This window comes from Trichosurus vulpecula, chromosome 4, assembly GCF_011100635.1.
Source record: "Trichosurus vulpecula isolate mTriVul1 chromosome 4, mTriVul1.pri, whole genome shotgun sequence".
Lineage (NCBI taxonomy): Eukaryota > Metazoa > Chordata > Mammalia > Diprotodontia > Phalangeridae > Trichosurus > Trichosurus vulpecula.
In genome coordinates, this window is record NC_050576.1 from 233,129,544 (window position 1) to 233,151,863 (window position 22,320).

The 22,320-nt window shown below is 41.5% G+C and overlaps 1 protein-coding gene across 1 annotated transcript in view; it reads right to left on the minus strand.

Annotated features, from left to right (window-relative positions):
• Positions 1 to 22,320, minus strand: part of IFT80 (intraflagellar transport 80) — a 111,693-nt gene that overhangs the window by 67,264 nt on the left and 22,109 nt on the right. Inside the window, exons 4-5 of the mRNA XM_036758235.1 lie at positions 14,323 to 14,433; positions 13,500 to 13,568 (exon numbers count right to left, since the gene is read on the minus strand). Of these exons, the coding sequence (XP_036614130.1) occupies positions 13,500 to 13,568; positions 14,323 to 14,433 (180 nt within the window). The remainder of the gene's footprint in view (positions 1 to 13,499; positions 13,569 to 14,322; positions 14,434 to 22,320) is intronic.

A 22,320-nucleotide genomic window follows, 5' to 3' on the forward strand; every position in this document is an offset into this window, starting at 1 on the left:
GACACTTAACTAGATCTTGTTTTTCTAACTTTGTACACTAAAATCATGTGACCTTTTTGACATTTTTTAAGAAACCACATGCACCTGGGGTTGGGTTAAATGTCAGACCCTTATCTCTCTGTAAAACAAATTATCTAAATTCTTTCAACCTGTCGAAGGCATTTTAAACCACAGGAGTGGAGGCAAAAAATGTATTTCAGTTGTTTTAAGGAAGTACATAACTCAAATATGCTGTGTTTTTCACATACACACTATAAAGAGAAAGCCCCCAATTTTTTTCAATTTTATGAGACCAGAAATGAACTATTTACTAGTAAATGTATACAATGAGACATACCATAAAGTACTTTTCAGTCTTTAATACAATATTGTGTGCTGCTGCTTAATAATGCAACAAATATCTATTTATCCTAGAACCTTTAAGCAGTACATGCTCAATAAATATTCACTGACTAATTATACAGAATCCAAAAAACGAGAAAATCAAGTAACCAGATTTTTTTCCTGAATTCTACTTTAGTTTTTAAAAAAAGATCTCAAAAATGACAGATTTTTTTAAGATGAATTTATGCAACTGAAAACAGCAACTTCTCTGGCACACCCATGGCTGCCTAAGCTCAATATCTTTTGCCTGTTCTATTTCTAGTAATTTCTTACACTCCTAACACTGACCCTCGACACTATAAGACCCTTCTATCATCAGAGGAAACCTTCACTTCCTCACCTTTAAAATGAGGGGAGGGATATCCTTCATAACACCAAGGTCCCAAAATTAAATAATACATAGCAGAACTTGAAAAACCACTTCTTTGAGACCTGGAAATCCATATGTGAAATCCATACAAGTAGCGACTGGGACTAGACCTAGGTCTGACTCTTGGTTGGGGCTACCCCCTTCACCTGTGCTGGACACTCAGCATCTTTTCTGCTATTTGAGCTCTTGGAAGATTCCCTAGGACACGAGGCGGGGTGACTTGCCTTGTGTGACAGTTCACACAATAACCCTTAATTTATGGAATGTTAGAGAAATTATATATGAGCAAAATAGCATTTTATAGTTTTTCTTAGCTCTTAAAACAGCTAAATTCTTCATAAAAGGTTTCAATGCCGCTTTACATGAATGTCCATTTCACTAGTAATAGTAAGTATAAATATTGAAGCCGTATTCTTTTAAAAAGCTCAACTTTTATTATAGAAAATTATGAGTAAGCAAGCATGTGTCAGCCCTAACGAGCAGGGAGAATGCTTGTGGTGTGGCACTTCAATAGTATATTATAGATGTTCTCTATGACTCCATGACACCATGAGGCTGGAAGAGGGGAAGAGGAGAGGGACCCTGCTGCCCCACCCAGGGCCTGAAGCCCAACATTGAGTTCCTCTTACCCAACACCAGTGCTGGCTTTCCAAAATTGCCACCCTCCTGTTTCCTGGGTTCCCTCTTCTCAGCTGGCTCTCCAGAAGGGCCCACCACCCTCTTAGGTTCAAAGGGTTTTCTGTTTTTTAAAAAATCCATCACTATGAGGAATTCATGAAATGGAAACCCCTTCCACCAAAAGGCCTGTCAAATCCCCTACAGTCTTAGCTGTCTAAGAGTACTGTGAGGTGAAGTCAGACCAGAGACAGGACCGGAACATCCAAGTCTTCCTGCTCTAGCACCAGGCAAATGTGCTGGGCATGATCAGAGACGGGAAGAGGAAAGGATCTATACAGTAAAATGGAATTAGAGGACAATATCCTAGGTCTAGGTTTAGGCCAGCCACAGGACAAGAAAAACTGTCTCCACTTCAGGAACTTCCCACTCAGTTCTCAATCCCTCCTTCACAATCTGGCTTCACCGAAACTGTTCGCTTCAAGGTTACCAATGATCTCTGAACTGCCCAATCCTAGGACCTTTCCTCTGGGCCTTAACCTTCTGGACCCGGATGGCTGCCTCCCCATCCCCCAGGGACTCTCTCTCCTCCCTGAATTCTCCAGACGCGCTTGGCCCTCGGTCACCTTTGCAGGACCGTGACCCGTGTCCCACCTGATGAGGGGGCTCTGGCCTTAGGCCTCCTCTTCTCTCTGTGTCCCCTCTCAATGGTCTCATCAGCTCCCATGGGGTCAACTATCACCTCTATGCATGTGATGTTCAAATCTATACATATACAACACTGAGTGGGTTAGATTTTTTGCAGTATATAGGTCAGTTTTGCCACATTGTTTGTTAGTAGGAGGAACACACTGGGAAATGTGAGTGATAGAAAAACAAAAAGAGAACAATCAAAATTTATTTTAAATATTTTAAAAGCACGCTACTGCCTACCAGACATATTAAGAATTAGCTCCTATTTTTCTCCCTGAATTATGAGACTAGCCCAAAACATGCTATCCTTTCCTATCAATTCTATTTCTACAATATCTCACCAATTGATCCCCCCACCTTTGTACCTCAACAACTACAAGAGCCTCCTCACAGCTCTTCCCGCCTCACTGCTCAAATCCACCTTTCACCACTGCCAGAAAAATCTTTTTAAGAACTGGATCAGGTCATTTCACTTTTCTGTTTAAAAACTTTTAGTGGTTTCCTACTGCCTCTTGAATAAAGTTCAAATTTCTTTGCTTGACATTCAATGCCCTTCACATCTTGATGCCACCTCACATTTCCATATCCTTATTATTCTCTTGCATGCCCTTTACACTTCAGCCAAACTGGATGAACCTCTGAAACTCTCCCTCCTTTCAAAGCATAAGCCACTTCCATACTATTACAAGTTGTTTCCTATGTCTAAACGACTTTTTTCCATGATCACCTGTTAAACTTCAGGGCCCTCTTCTCTTCTCCTTCTAGAATACTTTACTCGGTGATCTCATCAGCTCCATGGTTTCAATATCATCTCTATGCAGTTCTCAGATATACTTATCAAGTCCTCACCTCTCTCCCATGCTCCACTCTCACATCTTGAACTGAACATCCAGGAGCCAAACTCAACTTGTCCCCAACTGAACTCATTATCTTTCTCCTCAACTCTCTCTCTCTTCCTAACTTCCCTATTTACTGTCAAGGGTACATCCAGGCTCACAACCCAGGCATCCTCCTCAACCATCACTCTCTCAACTTATCTATACAATCGGCATCTTTGGATCACTCCCACCATCTACTGCCTTCACTCCTACACATGTTGCTGAATGAAGGTGAATAAAATCACAAACCCACCCTGACTGAATCCACTACAGATTTGTGTTAAACATCCTCACCCTGGGCCCTCACCACTACTAGGCAATCCTGCTATACCTACCTTATGCAGCCCACTCACCACAGGGGCACTTCCAAACCTTGTCATCCCTCCTCAAATGTACTATGGCTCTCCCTCCCCCACCCTCTCAGCTGAGAACTCTGGTCCCCCTTCTCTTCTCACTTAAACTTCTATCACTCACACATCTTCTGCCATGATCTCGTCCTTCACCTGTCTGGCTTGATGATGCCAAGGCAACCCCATTCTGTCCCATCTTCTCTATGAAATGCCCCCTCTATTATGTCCCACCCTCTCACTTATTTTCAATCTTTCCCTATCCAGTGGCTGCTTCTCTCCTGCCTACAAACACACCTGTGTCTTTCCCATCCTCAAAAAGACCTTCACTCGATCCACCTATCCCTATGTTGTCCTATATCCATCCTGTCTTTTATAGTGAAATTTCTCAAGAAGACCATCTACAGTCGCTGTCTCTGCTTCCTCTCTTCTCACTCTCTTCTTCACTCTCTCCAGTCTGGCTTCTGACCTGGTCATTCCACTGAAACTGTTCTCTCCAAAGCTGCCACTGATCTCTTGGTTGCCAAGTCCAGTGGCCTTTTCTCCATCCTCACCCTTCTTGATCTCTCTGCAGCCTCTGATGCTGTTGATGGCCCTCATCTCCCAGATCCTCTCTTCTCTCTAGTTTTCAGCCCACCCCTCTCTCCTGGTTCTCCTCCTACCTCTCTGATGACTCCTCAATCTCCTTTGCTGGGTCTCCACCCTGGTCTCATCCTCTAACTGTGGGTGTGTTATGGGGCATGATCCTAGACCTTCTTGACTTTTCCCTCTGTACTATTTCACTTGCTGATTTCATCAGCTCCCATGGATTCACTTACCATTCTCATACTGATGATTCTCAAATCTACTTAGCCAGCCCTTGATTTCAACAGTCATCTGTTCTAATATTTGCCAAAACATAATCTACCGACCAAATTTTTAAAAAGTCAACTTGTGTTCTTTCAGAAAAACTGAGGTCTTTTTCCAGACCTTGCTATTATCCAAAACTGGGGATAAAGCATTTGATAAATGCTTCTCCTCAATCAATTCCTATGCATTTATTAAACTGCCGTCACGTATGTGCTTAGCGCTCTGGAGATAAAGAAACAAGAATCACAGTTCCCACCTTCCCGGGACTCACACTTTCCCAGAAGGACACAACAAGTACATATATCACTTGACACAGAGTCAATCTATCCCAGCAACTAGGAGAGCAGAGCACTGGCAGCTGGGTGGAGATAGGGAAAGACTTTGTGGCCAGGATGGCCTTTGAGGCAGGGATTCTGAAGAAAAGAAGAGATGAGGACTGCTAGGAAAAGACAAGGATCTATGAGATCGCCAATATGAGGAATGGCCACAAGCCAGTTTGGCTAGACCACAAAGGTTGTGTAATGAGAGCTTTAAATGTCAAAAAGGAGTTTATATCGAATCCCAGAGGTCCCGGGGCAGACTTGGTCAGACTTGTTTATGCTTCAGGAAAATCCTTTGTGCAGCTGTGTGCAGCATGGACTGGAGTGGGGAGACCCCTGAGGCAGGGAGACCACATGGGCCATTACTGCAATGGTCCAGGCATGAGGTGATAGGGTAGGTATAAGAGCAAAAAAAAAGGGAAGCGGGGCAAGAGATGCTATGGAGGCAGAGACAAGACTTAGCAACTGATTGGAGAAGACTTTTAGGACTCTTCACAAAGGGAAAAGGAGGAACTTATTCATAATATTCTCTGAACACTTAACATATTTACTCATAAGCATGTTAATGGAGAGAATATGTGTGAAAGGCTGCTTCTTTATTTTTAAAAAAATTAACACAACTGTGAAAATATCCTTTAAGGGGGGCAGCTAGGTGATGCAGTAGATAGAGCACTGGCCCTGGAATCAGGAGGACCCCAGTTCAAATCCAACCTCAGACATTATTAGCTGTGTGACCATGGGCAAGTTACTTAACCCTGATTGCCTTAAAAAAAAAAAACACTAGAAAATATCCTTTTAAGATTATGTGATTACTCCGTTCTGGGGCACAGAAAAACCTAAACCTAAAGGGTAAAATTTATAAAATCACAAAACACAACAAGATAAGAGTGACTATAGCTATCTAAGGAGTCTAGAGTACTTTCTAGTAAGACCTCTTAGCCTCAAGAACACCAGAAAAGTCAGCAGTAAAATAATCCAAAGAAGTAATCAGCCACATGGATAGAAAAAAAAAATCTAATGCCAAATGCCAAATTCCTATTCTTTTTTATTATTCATTTTTAATTTAAATGCAGAAAGACAAAAAAGGCAATGTTTCCATGTACACAGTACAACATAAAGAGAGAAGAGAGTTCAATATAAAACCATAAATTTCCATTTCAGACTGTTTACTTTTTTCAAAACTATGTAATAAATACTATACATTGTTTTCAAAGCTACCCTGTTCTTCTGTGCTTCTGAGTTTTCTTTTATTCTCTGATGTACACTTTCTATTTTTTTCTCTCTCCCTCTCCACCTCGCCTTAGAGAAGGCTACAATTAAACACATATATACATATTATATATGTGTGTATGTGCATATATGTACATATGTAACACATATCACACACACATATATCATTACTATACATCCTTCTATTTGTTATCAGTCCTTTCTCAGGAGGTGGATAGCATCTTCTCTCACAGGTCCTTTGTAGTTGGTTTGAGTTTTTATGATACTTAAGATGAATTAATCATTCAAAGTTGTTCTTAGGACAGTATTTCTGTTACCATGTACCACATTCTCTTGGTACCGCTCATTTCACCTTTCATTATATCATGGAAGTCTTTTCATGTTTTTCTAAAATCAACCAGCTTGTCATTTCTTATATCCCAGTAGTATTCCACAAATTTCTATTCTTATGGAAAAGACAGATCAAATATAATAGGCATTACAGCTCCCCCTAATACAAAAGAAAAGCTGAGATTTCAACAACCCTCAAGAAAGAATGAAAGTATCCGTGTAATTTTTGCTATTTCAACAGCTGATTCCAATTTTTAAGAAATAAAGTCTCTAATTTGGTCCTGACCTCTTGACTCAAATGACACCAGTAAAAACAATAATGTGAGATAAATATTACAAGGGTCCTTTGTTTACTCAATTTTAAGTTTTGTAACAATTTTTGGTCATGTTATTTCATTTTATGCCAAATTTCACAGTTTCTCCCCTACAGGAAGGGTCTCTTCTCCCTCCTCTTTACTGAAGCCTCCAGGATTCACCCCTCCAAAGGTTTTGCTTTACACTTAACCAATCACAAACTTCTGTATTTTACTCTCCATAATTTCTTTCAGTTTTGCCTTAGACTAAACTTCTGATCCAATCAATGTTTTCCCTTATCTGGCTAGTAGATCACTTTCTAGTGATAGTTTCACAAAAGTAAACAACAAAAAAAGGATCCAAATCATATTTCAAAACTGCAGTGGCATAAATTCTGAAAAATTCAAATGCCACAATTGTATACAAAATCATACAGCTATTTAGCAGCCAAAAAGGGTGAAAAAATCAAATTCTCAATTTAGCCAAGAGGCAAACTCGAATTGAAAACTTAAGTTTAATTGTTTGTCAATTGTAGCATTTCATACATTTGATTAAAGGCCCTAACATAGTCTGTAAAAGACCAGAGTATTTTTAGTATTTTTGTAAAACATGTATGAAACAACAGGCTCAGTCAGAATCTCCAAGACTTTCCTTGACTGTAAGGAGACCACTGCCTGTCTGTTTAAAAAACGTCTCATCGTACCGTCGTATTCAATGTTGGCAGATATCTTCATTAGTATCTGTGTTCCATGACACGTATCAACAAATTTAGGCAGAAAACCGTTAGGACGTGACCCCTAGTCCTTGAACTCAAAGAGTTTGCCATCCAGTAGACATGGGCATGATAGCAACTGAAATCTCTAAGGCAGGTGAAATAAACTGTTTTGCTTTTGTGACTGCAAGGTTAATTACGAAAAGAATCTTTTTAGAACAAGATTGAAATCCTTTAGCAACAATTAAGCAGTGAAAAAATCACTGCCTGATTTTCCTTTTCCTCACAGGGAAGCTCTACTCCAAGATGACTGTATTCATCACAGAGAAACCTGACTGAAGCATCTACGGGAACATAAAAAAGCTGCTCTGGGGAGGTCAGGAGGTCACTGCTTGACCACAACACTCCCAGCCTGCGTGGCCTCGCAGGTCACTGAGAGCCAGGACTGTCCCTGCAGAAGCAGCCCAACTGTTTCCACAATCTGGCTAGCAGCTTCTGTGGGGGTGTAAGATCCACCCACAGCCAGCACCCAGAAAGCTGCCAACAGCACAGGTTCTTTTGATCTACTTAACTAAGGAAAGCTACGTGAAGGGGTTGACAAGCTCACTTTAATTCAGCATACAAATATCATTCACTTAGCTCAGGGGGAAAAGCCAGCACCCTGAACTTCAGAGCAAATTACAAACAAATTACAAACATCAACAGACAGATCTTGTCTGATTCAAATCCCAATACATAGTTACCAGAGTTTAACAAAGTCTCAGCATCCAGGTTACAAGCTGGAGGGCCCTTAGCTACAGCTGCCTGGAGTCTCTTGCATCAACACCATCTCGAGAGAGAGCCCTGCACAAATGGCTCTGTCCTCCCTTCTTCAGATGTCATCAAACGCCATCTGAATGACCAGAACTTAGGCTGCTGTGATTGGCTCTTGAGTTAGCCCCTCCCCTTAGGACCCTGGGAGGTTCACATCCACATAGGTTAGGTTAACACCTAATAGGGGTTAGCAGCTCCCCTTAGCCAGCCCACCTTGGGCCCCGCCCCAGTCACCAATCCACACCCCCATAGGTTCCACCCCTAATAGGGATTTGGGCCTGGGGCTTAGCACCTAGTAAGGCTCAATGAAATATACTGAATTACTCAAAGGAGACAAAGGCCAACTATTCAAGGGCACTTGGTTGAACTAAATGCTAAGGAGCCCATTTTGCTTACCAACACACCAACCTCAAATGACAAACAGCCCTCTGCACCTGTTTCTTTCTTCGAGGAAAGCAGAATCTTAATATCGCTGTCTGTAAGCTACATTACTTAGATCACAGACCTAGTGCCAGAAGAAACCTCAAACATGGCCATCCAGTCTTACCCCTCATATTACAGATGACAAAACTGAGACCCAAAGAGTCCCTGCCCAAGGTTACCCAGGCAGGGAGTGTCACAAATAGGACCTGAACCTATTTGGCATTCCTATAGTACCTAGTGGTAAATGTTCAATAAATATTTTTTGCTTTGTTATTCTGTTTAAATGCTCTAGAAAAGTGATTTTCCAATTCCAGACTCCAGAGCCTTTGCTTAAACCACTATGACCCACTGCCTCTTATGCTCTAAGATGGCAATTCTACTGCAGTCCACAAAAACACTGCAGAGAGTACGACAGCCAATGAGCCACACACAGGGGGAGGCAATGCATTTGGTCCATGTGGAGGACCACCAGAGATGCGCTGGCACGGGCCATGTGACCAAGAGGAGGTTATTTGTTCCTTCCATTTTTCCACTGATTAAGGGCTAGAGGGGAGACAAGATGAACACAAATGGCATGTGCAGATCTATACAAAGAGCACAGGAGATAGGGGACACAGGCAGCCAGACTCCTGGGTGTCAAAAGCATGTCATCCCTGCCTGCAAGGAGTTTACATTCTAACGGACAGTGAAGGAAGCATGGTTTGGCAATGATGACTAGGAAGGCCATGGATACCTGGTTCTAGGCAAGCTAAGTTAGAAGAAAGATCACCCATCAGAGTCCAGGGTGGTTCCAGGGCCAGAGAGAAGAGCACAAGGATGGCCAGAGTGTGGGCTACATGGTCTGGAAAAGATATGAGGAGCTGACCCATCCAGGCCTCTGGCAGATGGTGGCATCTGAACTGAGCAGGTGGGGGATGGGTGGTACGGAGCGCTTGAAGAAAGGAGACACAGTTAGAACCAGCACAGCCGTGAAGGGCACAGAGCACCAGCTAGGGAGGAACAGGAGGAGGAGGACTAGAAAGCTTGCTGAGTGGCACTGCAGGCCCTGGGGAGACTGAAGAACCTAAATTTGTAGTGGAGTCAGGAAGCTCTCCCCCAGCTCCATTCAGCTACTTGTCAATACGACAGTCAATAAACATTGATTAAGCACCTAATGTGTGCCAGGCCCTGGGCTAAGTGCTGGGGATACAAAGAGACAAAAAACCAGGCACCACCCCCAAGGACCTCACGGTCCAATGAGGAGATAACAAGGGCAGAGAGTGAATGTTATCCAGGTGGGTGCTGTCAGGTGTGAGCAGCAAAGGAACAAAGGGACAAAGGAGGCAAGACCAGGGAGATCTGGAAGGAAGGAAGGCCAGTCTAGTGAGAGCAGCAGTGATGATGGCCTGGGAAAAAACAGAGGGTCATGGGGTTAGACCAAGGTGCAGCTGAAGGACTGTACAAATAAAACAACTGAGGCTACTGAATTTGCTATGCAAAAATGGGATACGCTGAAACCAATATCCTAAAAGAAAATGAAAATGATTATGAATCCTCTTTTTAACCAGCTTGTACATCCCCAGTGATAGCTGCTTCAGTCTTCCAGGGATGTCTAATTGTGTTCATGTGGATGCTTTCTTGATCAACACAGAAAGCGGCCCCTGGATGATGGTCAAGAGTTGATATGGATTGGTAAATTCATCATACTGCAGACAGCCTGGTCATGTGACTGCCCAAGCCGAGCCACATTTGTCCTGGGTGAGAAGAGAGTAAGCCAATGTCTAGGCCCAAGACTGATTCCTTTCCAGATGTATCGTAATTAAGGTGGGACTTTTTTTTTTTATTGTTTTCTCTTTTAGAAATGCTAAAGTAATCAAATGCTTTGATTAGTCTTACTAGGTGCAAAGCCCCAGGAGCCCTTTTGCTAACTAGGTACTAAACCCCAGGCTCACACCCTTTTGCTGATTAGGTGTGACTCCTTCTGCAGGCCTGAGCAGGGTATAAAAACCCAAAGGTTAGCATTTTGTCTGGGGCTCTCTCTCATGGAGGAGTGCTGATGTGGAGACTCTGGGCAATCATTGCTTCCCCACCCCTCCCCGGCCTTGGAGAAACCCAGATGTTTTGTTTGGGGGCTCTCAGTCACTGGAAGAGTGGAGTGGGACCCTGGGCAAGCAATAGTAACTGCACCCCTCCCCTTCCCGGCTTTGCTAACCCAGACCTATTGGTACCTATGGTATTGTGATTTGGTCTGTTTATATTGTCTCTGTTTGTAATTTGTTTGTAGTTGTTTTGAAGTTCAGGGTGCTGGCTTTTCCTCCTGAACTAAGTGAATGATGTTTGTATGTTTAACTAAAGTGAGATTGTTAACCCCTTAAAGTTACTTTCCTTAGTGAAGCAGATCAAAGAACCTGTGCTGGCAGCTCTTGCTGCTGGTCTTGTTGGGTCTTACACCCCTACTGCAGCTGCTAGCCAAAATTGCTGTTACAGCAGAATAGCAGGATGTGCCAAAACTTATGCATCACTGCCATGTTCTTGTCCTTCAGGAAACAAGTCAGTTCTCTACCACGAGAAGGCCACAGAAAAGGAGTTATGTGGATTGGTTACTGCACTTTTACGATTGTTAAAAATCTCTAGGTAAGATTCACTGCAAAACTATGGACAAGAATCACACAGTGGAAGAAAGTGTAAAGAGTGTAGGACACATGCTAGCTGTGGGACCGGCCACAGAACCTTCCGTTTCTGAGCACCCAAGTCTCAAAGGTTTTATTTACTACAGGGAAAGTTGTATTTCAAGGGAATGGTTTGGCCAAAGGAAAAAAATTGGAAAATCACTTTTCTAGAGCATTTAAACAGAATAACAAAGCAAAAAATATTTATTGAACATTTACCACTAGGTACTATAGGAATGCCAAAGAAGTGAGCGAGAGTAATTCCGCCCACAAATCAGTCAGTCTACAAGTATATATTAAATGTTAAATATGTTCAAGGCATTGTGCAATGCCCCAGGGAAAAGGAGAAAGGCAAAAACAGTGCCTGCCTTCAAGGAGCTTACCTTCTAATGGGGTAGACAATATGCAAACAATTGTGTACATGCAAATATATACAGGATAAACGGGAGGTAATCTTGGCAGGAAACCACTAACACTGAGAGGGGACCAGGAAAGGCTTCCTGTAGTGCATGGGATTTGAGCAAGGGAAGCCAGGAGGCAGAAAGAAGCAAAAGGATCATTCCAGGTGAGGGTAGAGCCAGTGAAAAAGCACAGTAAAGAGGCAGAGCATGGTGTGGGAGGAACTGTGAGAACAGGCAGAGGAGAGAAGCAGATGAAGGCTGGAGAGGAAGGAAAACTGCCAGGTTGTGAAGGGCCTTAAAAGCCAAACACAATCCAGGATACACAAGCACCTGGAAGATTCCAGCATCCCACACACAAAATACCAAGCTTCCTATTCCAATTATTAAAGAAAATCTCCAATTTAGCAAATGATTTTGTTCCTGTAGAGGGACTATAGGTCCTTGACCACTTCAAGGAGCACCCCAATTATAAGGAGTGGGCCACTGTCAAGGAGAACCCTTCCCATGGAGCCAGCTGTGTGACTGCAGGGAAATCCTCTGAGGAGGTGCCAGGGCCAAGGATGGCATCCTGATGATTCAATGTCTGCAGCTCAGGAAGAGTGACAGCCCTCCATGTAGTCTAAAAGGGTCAATAGTGAAATGTCTACTCCTTTTGCCCTTTTTTTGTTACACTCTTTTTTCCTTGGAGAGAGTTACCCTCTGTCCACTCCAGACTGGAGGGCAGTTAAAGGTGTGAGGAGGAGATCTTTTCAACCGCCTCCATCCAACCCTGGGATCCAAGAAAGGCAGCTTAGAAAGAGAGCTCAGGGTTCACAGCCCATGCTGGCCTGGGAAAGCCTAAGCCTGGTCCTGGATGCCTCCTTCTGCCTCTTTTCTTTTCAGAGCACATAAGAGAGGTTAGAAATCCTGAGAATGGATGTTTCCAGACTTGGGGGTTAGCCTCATAACAATTCTGAGTTCTACAGCCCATGAGCTGAGCACCGCTGCCCAGAGGTTTTCTAAACAGAGACAGGAGAATTTGAATCAGAAGTCTCCAACAGACGGATGAAGAATTAAAGCTACTTGGTGTGCGGTCGGGAGCTGGGCACACGCCAACATTCCACAACACTGATGTGAATGGTTCACATGGTTTAAGTTCAAGGCGAATGGGAAATATCTGTTGAGTCCCAAGGGGTCCTTACTTTCCAGAGAGTCTAGTGAGTGTAATAGGGGCATAAAGCTACTGGATGTGATCCACAGCTGGCCCAGCGAGCGTTTAGAAACCTGGACTATGCAAGCAGGCGAGTGACCCTGACCGCACAGTTTCTGATGAGAGAGGCAGAACTGGGAATGGCAGGGCCTTGATGATAACATCCAGCAAAGCAACCCTAGGAATTGCTGACTGTCACTTTGTGAACTCAGTGATACTGCTGAAGAACATTCGTGCCTACCTATGCAGCCCAGATTTCTGAACAGCCTGTGGGCCAGCTATGTTAAGACCATATTCAGGAGCTATCTTGCCACCTTAATCTACTAGGAAATCCCCAAATCAGGTGCTCTGCACTCAGGTCAGTATTATAACTGGTTCACATTTTCTAAGTCAAACAAAGGACAGTAAATAAACAAATAAAACAATGCCTTCTAGAGCTAACTCTCTGAATTTGGGATTGTGTCTATTGCTGTTTGCATGATCTCTGTATTACTGTCTCCTTTCACAGGTAGATGTCATTAAAAACCAACTCTACTTGGTTTTTTCCACTATCCATTATTTTGGATCAACATGTCTGTTCCCCCTTGCCATTGTGGATACTCAAAAGTTCGTAAAACATGAGAAGGGATGAAGGTCCCTTAAATTTTCTTTCTAAAGGGAGATGTACTCTGAATCTTAACTGACTTCGATATTTTTACTATGCCTAACTATTCTTGACCACTGAATTTCAAAAACTGCTGCAAATATCATTTCACAAAAAGGCTTCTAAAAGGACTTGTCAGTTTCAAGCAAAAATTTTAAATGTTCATGGCATTTGAACGAAGCTGGGAGGAAACTGAGGGGCAGATTAAAAGGGAAATGAAAAAAAAATTAAGGGGTTTTTCTTTATCAGATCAACCTAAGCTTTTAATGTACAAAATTACTGCCTTTTGTTAAAATTCTTATAGAACTTTTCTACTGTACAACTTAAAAAATAAAGTGATTGGCTGCTGGTAAAACTTACCCTGCTGAGCTAAAGTAGATCTTAACATCCCAGACTTTGACCAAATTTTTACTTGTCCATCTTCACCAACTGTAAAAAATTATGATTCAGTTACTGATAACCTCCAATTTTTGAAAGAAAAGTCTTAAATATATACATTAATGAAAGATGCAACAAAAATGATTCATTCCTTTTTAAAAATTCAGGCACCATTGCTTTTGCCAGAATTTCTTTAAAAATAACTACAAAATACATTTAAAACAATAATTTAATCTAAAACGTAATTTATAATCTAAATTTCATTGTGGAACCCCAAGCAAGTCACTTTCTCAATGCTATAGGCAACTCTCTTAAGACCCTGAGTTATAGGGAAGGTACCAACCACCACTGGTTTGAGAATTCATCAGTGAAATCACAGATCCAATCTCTATCCTAAATATCATAACTAGACTTTCATCCATTAAAAAAAATCTCAGAATCAGTCTAAAAAATATGCATTAAAAGAACATTTACAATAATCACAAGTTAATCTCTAAATAATAAAAAAAAATCAGTAGTACACATTAGGAAAAAAGTCTTTAAAGCACAAATAAGAAAACAATCCCTACAGTAATATATTTAATTAACTGCACAAAGATGACTTCTTTACTTTTCTCTTTTTATCTGTTGTCAAACCTAACCACTGTGATTTCACTTCATTGTTTTGGGGATTGGGGTTGTCATTAAAAGGAAGGGGTCATTCTAGGAAGAAGGTATACTTCTAGAAATTACTGAATAGAGAAACAAAAAGAATCAATAAAACTTATTTTTTGAAAATACATACTATTTGTGTTAGACAACTTACCTGTAATCAACGCCGTTCCTTCATAATTCCATCTCCCTGCAAGGACAGCTCCACAATGAGCTTCTACACTTTTTTCCACTCTTCCTAATTTCGAGATCAGGTGAAATTTACCTGAACAAAAAGTTATCCTTCAGAAACCTTTATGAAACTAACACACTGTTACCATTCTTCTATATGACATAATGATTTAATAGACGTAGTCAATTCCGAATTATGCTGAGCAAATATTTCATTCCAAATTTCTTCCCGTGTCACGCAGAATTCACTGGAGTTACATTCTCTCACCATCAGCTGATATATGATTATGGAAACCAAATTAATTTTGATATTAGTTTCAGTAAAGTATAATTAAGAAGGTAATCTCCCTGCGAAAATAATGGGAGTTCAACACTAATATAACTGTCAGCACGACATCAATAACAAAAACAAAAGCCACAATGGTTATGTTGACAGATAAAGTCTTCCAAAAATACCAACTTGAAAAAACTACAGCTTTACCTCATATTAAAATATTATAAAGCATACCAATGACAAGTCTCTGCCTCACTACGATTACAGAATTGGAGGGGAGAAGGGAGCTCAATGGTCACCGCTCTACTTGTCTACTTCGGCCTCTCTGGGCAGCCCATCAAGCTCCTGGACAGCTCTGGAAATGGTTGTCAAGCTTTTCCTGGCAATAACCCTCAATCTACCTCTTTGTAACTTGCACATCCTGCTCCTGAATCTTGGGCCAAACAGAACCTCCTCTCTATGATGGCCCTTCAAACACTTAAACGTAGCTCCCATAAAATAACCCCATTGGGTCTTCTTTCTTCTAAGCTAAATAGACTCAGTTCCTTCAACTAATCCTTGTATGACATAGACTTAAGAACCTCCTCCATCCATCACAGCTGCCCTCCTCTGGAAACTATCTCCAGCTGAGAGAGAGAGGAGGAGGAGGAGGAAGAGGAGAAGGGAGATCTCGTCTTATTAGATTCAACCCAATACTCTAGCCTGTTAATACTCTCTTAGACTCTCACTAGCAACCCTCCCATTTTTGTGTCATCTGTTAATCTGACGAGCATGCCCTCTATTCCTTAATCCAAGTCATTGGTAACAATGTTAAACAGCACTGGGACAAGGACAGCTCCCTGGGAGACACCAATGGAGACCTCCTGCCATACTGACAATGAACCACTAATAATGACTTCTGTGATGTTGTAAAAAAAAAAAATTAATAAGCACTAACAAAAGAGGGGACAAAAGCATCTCCATCTTTGGATGGTGATGGCTCAGGCATACAGTCAGACCACTGACTATCAAAACAAAGATCGAAATCAGTATTAACCTAAAAGACTTAACATTTGAAGACATGTTACCATATTTCCCCATGTATAAGACACACCTTTTTTGCAAAAAATTTGGGGTCTAAAAACTGGGTGCATCTTATACAGCGGTTGTAGTTTTTTTTTTACTTGCATTTCCCGCTTTTTTGCGCTTCTTTTTGCACTCATTGTTGTAGATTTTTTTACTTGCATTTCCTGTTTTTTCATGCTTGTCTTTGTGCTCATTGTCTCACATTTGTTACCAGTATATTAGGTTACGTTTTGCCACGTTCTGCCCAGAAATGGCTCAGAAAAGATTTTCATACAGTGCTGAATTCAAGTTAAAAGTGATACAGTTAGCAAAAGTGAATGGAAATTGTGCTGCTGAACCCTTCTCCAACTGAGAAAACAATCAGAGTCTGGCTACGGGAAGAAACCCTACTGAAAATGCCATGGCAGAAGAAGGCCATGAGAGGCAGTCAGCAAAATGGCCTGATTTAGAGAGGGAATTGAAGATATGGATTGAAGAGCAAAGGGCAATTGGAATTCCTGTGTCCACAAAGATGGTTCAGCACGAGGCAAGGAGAATTGCTGATGAAAAAGAAGTTACTAATTTCAAAGGAGGACACAACTGGTGCTTCAGGTTCATGAAACAGAATAGACTAAGCACATGTACACGCACCAGACTTGCCCAAAAGATGCCTGAAAGCTATGGACAGATGAATAAAACTTGAGTTCAGTAACTTTATGTAATACATTTTTTTTCAAATTTTGGGCCCCAAAATTAAGGTGCATCTTACACATGAGGAAATATGCTATACAACTGAGGCAACTCCAACCTGGCCCAAATAATCTGCTAATAGCAAATACAGAAAAGAGGTAAAAATGAGAGTGTAGAAATGACCTCAGTTATCCAACACTGGATCCCCATCAGGTAGAGTGCTATAGCGGCCAAGAAGAATACAAGTGTTGAGTACTAACTGGTTTGTAGGATCTTCAACAAAAGGAAGGTGGGAAGTCATGAGCACTATCACAAAAAAAAAAAAAACACTGAAAAAAGTTTAGTAAAGAGCCCACATAAACAAAATCATCTGGAGAACATTTAATGATGACACTAGGAGAACAACAAATGGATGAGGAAAAAAGCCATAAAGATTTTTATAGCAATGGACTCTTCCATGGACTGAAGGCATTTGAAGGTCCCATCCAGCTCCTGATGTGCTCATTTGTGATCCTACAAGCAGGAAGGTGCCCTCACTCACTCTGGAAACAGTTCCTACTTATGACAAATCTTACAAACGGCTAATAAAAGAAAAAAGACTCTCCTGGCAGTTGTAATTGACAGTATCGAGGCCACCGGCAAAGGAATTCTTGTGACTTGTGCATTCATAAACCCACCATTCAAGCGAAGCCAGGTCTTTAGACACTGCGATGTAGCAATGTGGTGATGGGATGGAAGAATGCAGATTTTAAGAAGGTGTGAGAATTTCAAAGACAAGAATGATTTACATCATATTGACAATATATTAACATAAATTTACATCATATTGACAAAATTCATTTGGGGGAATGCAACATTTAGAATCTCAAGGGAAACAACTTTAAAAAGCAGACAATAAAGGATGAAAAGAACTTGCAAACATCAGATTTTCCTAGAAACAGTTATCAAAACTATTTGATTCTGGCTAAAAAACAGAAAAACAGCCCACAGGAGACTAGATAAGCTTGAATAACAAAGAGATAATTCCACAGGTGACTATCCAATAAGCCATAAATTACTTGGTGATGAACTCCCTACTCAATAAGAACTGCTGGGAAAACAAGAAAGTATTTAACAAGAATCAGGTTTAAATAAACATCTTAAACCACATACTACAAGCTCAAAATGGATACAGAGCCTGATCATCAACAATCATGCCATAAAAATATTGGAAGAGAATCAAATCAGGTACTTTCACAGCTATGGATAGGGAGGATCCTTAACCTAACAGAGACAATCAAAAAATGTAAAACAGATAACATGGTTAGCTAACAGAACCAATTCAAATACATAACACCAAGAGCTATATAGTCAAAGGATATGAACAAACACTTAGGAATGGGATGGATAATTGTGAAGACTTCACAGGGTATGTCTAAGGGAGTAGGAAAGATTTGGGATTTGGCCTTGTGACTCTGGAAGGTCAGGGCCTGAAGCTGTGGGCATGCCCTTCCCCCTCTCTCTCGGATGTTAGAAGATAATGAACTTCCTGTGAGCTATCTATTCTCTGCTCCAGGAAGGTCTCTCCTCCCACCCCCCACCCCCATTTCTTCTCCCAGACTTTCAGACACCACCCTGGCAGTTGAGTTCCGATACGGAAAACCTGAATGGACCGGATCAACCTTGGTCCTCTGTCTAGTTTTTGTGCCTAGACTGTAAGCCCACCTCCCAGCCAATGGTGAGAAGGGATAGAGGCGGGTGGGAATCATTTCATTAAGAGTATAAATTAAGGCAGGTTCCCTTTTACCTCGCCTCCTCCATTATGGAGATGTGCCCAAATCTTGCAAGGTTTGTAAAATAAATCTACTTTGTTTCTCCTAAAGATGTCTCTCCTATTATTTGAAAATCTCATCCCACACACTTACAAAACAAAAACCTGAAAACTATTAAACTCTGGGGGGTGGAGCCAAGGGCAGCTGGAAAGCAGGGACTTGCATGAGCTCCCTGCTAGGTCCCTCCAAAAACCTATAAAAAATGGCTCTGAACAAATTCTAGAACTGTAGAACCCACAAAATAGCAGAGGGAAGCAGGGATCCAGCCCAGGACAGCCTGGATGGTCGCTGGGTGAGGTCTATCACGCACAATGCAGAGGGGAGCAGAGCCCAGCGTAGGCGGTGCCAGGACCAACCAGATCAGGAGCCGGGCGGAACAGGCCCTAGCACCCTGAATCAGTGAGCTGTGGCAGTTACCAGACTTCTCAACCCACAAACACCAAAGACAACAGAGAAGGTTAGTGGGAAAAGCTGCAGGGGACAGAGTGAAAGAAGTTCATAGTTAGGCCACCGCCCCAGGGGCAGTAGGGGTGGTGCAGCTACAGCAACTACAGCTGCAGTTACTTCCAGCCCCAGGCCCACGAGGTGGGAAGAATTAAGTGGCAGATCAGAGCAGGAGTGCAGAGCCTGCTTAAGATTTGCATCAGGTCTGGGTTGGCGGTTCTTGGGGAAGAAGGAGTGCTGGTGTGGCAGAGCTGGCTGTACATAGCTCTGAAATCAAAGGCGCATCCCCTCAAGCTTAGAACAAAGTACTCTCTACTCTACAAGCAGTCATACCCCAACAAAAAACTCAAGGGTCAAGTAAGTTGGCTGGGAACATGACCAGGCAGCGAAAACGCACTCAGATTCAGTCTCAGACTTTGGAGTATTTCTTTGGTGACAAAGAAGACCAAAACATACAGCCAGAAGAAGTCAACAAAGTCAAAGAGCCTACATCAAAAGCCTCCAAGAAAAACATGAACTGGTCTCAGGCCATGGAAGAGCTCAAAAAGGAGTTGGAAAAGCAAGTTAGAGAAGTAGAGGAAAAATTGGGACGAGAAATGAGAATGATGCGAGAAAACCATGAAAAACAAGTCAATGACTTGCTAAAGGAGACCCAAAAAAATACTGAAAAAAATATTGAAGAAAACAACACCTTAAAAAAATAGACTAACTCAAATGGCAAAAGAGCTCCAAAAAGCCAATGAGGAGAAGAATGCCTTGAAAGGCAGAATTAGCCAAATAGAAAAGGAGGTCCAAAAGACCACTGAAGAAAATACTACCTTAAAAATTAGATTGGAGCAAGTGGAAGCTAGTGACTTTATGAGAAATCAAGATATTATCAAACAGAACCAAAGGAATGAAAAAATGGAAGACAATGTGAAATATCTCATACTGACCTGGAAAATAGATTCAGGAGAGAGAATTTAAAAATTATTGGACTACCTGAGAGCCATGATCAAAAAAAGAGGCTAGGTATCATCTGCCGAGAACTGCCCTGATATTCTAGAGCCAGAGGGTAAAATAGAAATTGAAAGAATCCACAGATCGCCTCCTCAAATGATCCCCCCCAAAAAAAACTCCTAGGAACATTGTCGCCAAATTCCAGAGCTCCCAGGTCAAGGAGAAAATACTGCAAGCAGCCAGAAAGAAACAATTTGAGTATTGTGGAAAAACAATCAGGATAACACAGGATCTAGCAGCTTCCACATTAAGGGACCAAAGGGCTTGGAATACAATATTCTGGAGGTCAATGGAGCTAGGATTAAAACCAAGAATCACCTACCCAGCAAAACTGAGTATCATGCTCCAAGGCAAAATATGGATTTTCAATAAAATAGAGGACTTTCAAGCTTTCTCAGTGAAAAGACCAGAGCTGAAGAGAAAATCTGACTTTCAAACACAAGAATCAAGAGAAGCATGAAAAGGTAAACAAGAAAGAGAAATCTTAAGGGACTTACTAAAGTTGAACTGTTTTGTTTACATTCCTACATGGAAAGATGATGTGTATAATTTATGAGACCTTAGTATTAGGACAGCTGAAAGGAATATGCACATATATATGTGTATGCATATATATACATATGTGTGTTTCTATATATATATATGTAGGTGTATATATATATATAGACAGAGGGCACAGGGTGAGTTGAATATGAAGGGATGATATCTAAAAAAAAAAAGCAAATTAAGGGATAAGAGAGGAATATATTGAGAGAGGGAGAAAGGGAGAGATAGAGTGGGGTAAATTATCTCACATAAAAGTAGCAAGAAAAAGCAGTTCTGTAGGAAGGGAAGAGGGGGCAGGTGAGGAAGAATGAGTAAATCTTGCTTTCATCGGATTTGACCTGAGGAGGGAATACCATACACACTCAATTGAGTATCTTACCCCACAGGAAAGAAGGAGGAAGAAGATAAAAAAGGGCGGATGATAGAAGGGAGGGCAGACAGGGGGAGGAGGTAATCAAAAGCAAACACTTTTGAAAAGGGACAGGGTCAAGAGAGAAAATTCAATAAAGGGGGATAGGTTAGGAAGGAGCAAAACATAGTTAATCTTTCACAACATGAGTATTGTGGAAGGGTTTTACATAATGATACGCACATGGCCTATGTTGAATTGCTTGCCTTCTTAGGGAGGGTGGGCGGGGAGGGAAGAGGGGAGAGAATTTGGAACTCAAAGTTTTAAAAACAACAAACAAAAGTTTTTGCATGCAACTAGGAAATAAGATACACAGGCAATGGGGCATAGAAATTTATCTTGCCCTACAAGAGAAGAAGGGAAAGGAGGATGGGAGGGGAATGGGGTGACAGAAGGGAGGGCTGACTGGGGAACGGGGCAACCAGAATACACACCATCTGGGAGTGGGCGGGAGGGTAGAAATGGGGAGAAAATTTGTAATTCAAACTCTTGTGAAAATCACTGCTGAAAACTAAATATATTAAATAAATTAAATATAAAAAAATAAAAATAAAAAAAGAAAGAAAACTATTAAACTCTATAAGATTATTCCAAATTAATCAGTAAGAGAAAATGCAAATCCAAACAACTCTTGAGATTTTACTTCACGCCCAGGAAATTGTGAAAGCCAGTGAAAAATAGAAGTTTATTCTTTTGGGGTGGGGGGGGAGGGGAAGGGGGCAGGGCAATTGAGGTTAAGTGACTTGCCCAAGGTCACACAGCTACTGTGTCAAGTGTCTGAACTCAGCATCTGAACTCAGGTCCTGCTTCCTCCAGGGCCAGGGCTCTAATCACTGAGCCACCTAGCTGCCCCAATAGAAGTCCATTCTTGAAGGGTTGTGGAAATACACTAACACACTACAGTAAGAACAATGAATTGCTCCAACCACTCTGAAAAGCAATTTGAAATTATACTAAGAAACTGACTAAAATGTTCCTACCTTTGGACCAAGAGATTCCACTGCTAGATAAAGGAGCACCTTTATCTAAGATGATGATGGAAAGGCTCCATATACATGGAAATATTTACGACAGCATGTTTTAATTGTAGTAAAGAAGTGGAAACAAAGTAGAGAGCCACAAATTGAGGAATGGCTAGACAAACATTGGTACATGAATGCAGTAGAATATAATGTAAGAAACAATGAGTACAATACAAAGAAATATGAAAAGATTCACAAGGACTGATGCAAATCAAAATAAGCAGAGAAAGGACATCCACACAATGACTACAACACTGTAAAAGAACAACAAAAAGAAACTGAACACTGGGTAGTAATAATGACTCCAGCACCAAAGAGAAAAGAGAATGCGCCACCCTCCTTCCTTTGCAGAGATGGAACATACCTCCTGATCCTGTCACTATCACACAACCTCCCAAATAAGGCAAATGACTGTTCACTCGGGCTACTTCAATATCCTTGCAATACTGCCCTAAATTAATGGCGGAAAGTGCAAAGGAAGGTGGTAGCCTAGCCGTATCAGATCTGAAACTATATTATAAAGCAGCAATCATGAAAACTATTTGGTATAGGCTAAGAAATAGAGAGGTAGATCAGTGGAATAGGTAAGGTACACAAGACACAGCAGTCAATGACTATGGTAATGTATTGTTTGATAAACCCAAAGACCTCAGCTTCTGGGATAAGAACTCGCAATTTAACAAAAACTGCTGGCGACACTGGAAAATAGTATGACAAAACTAGGTACTAAGCAACATCTCAC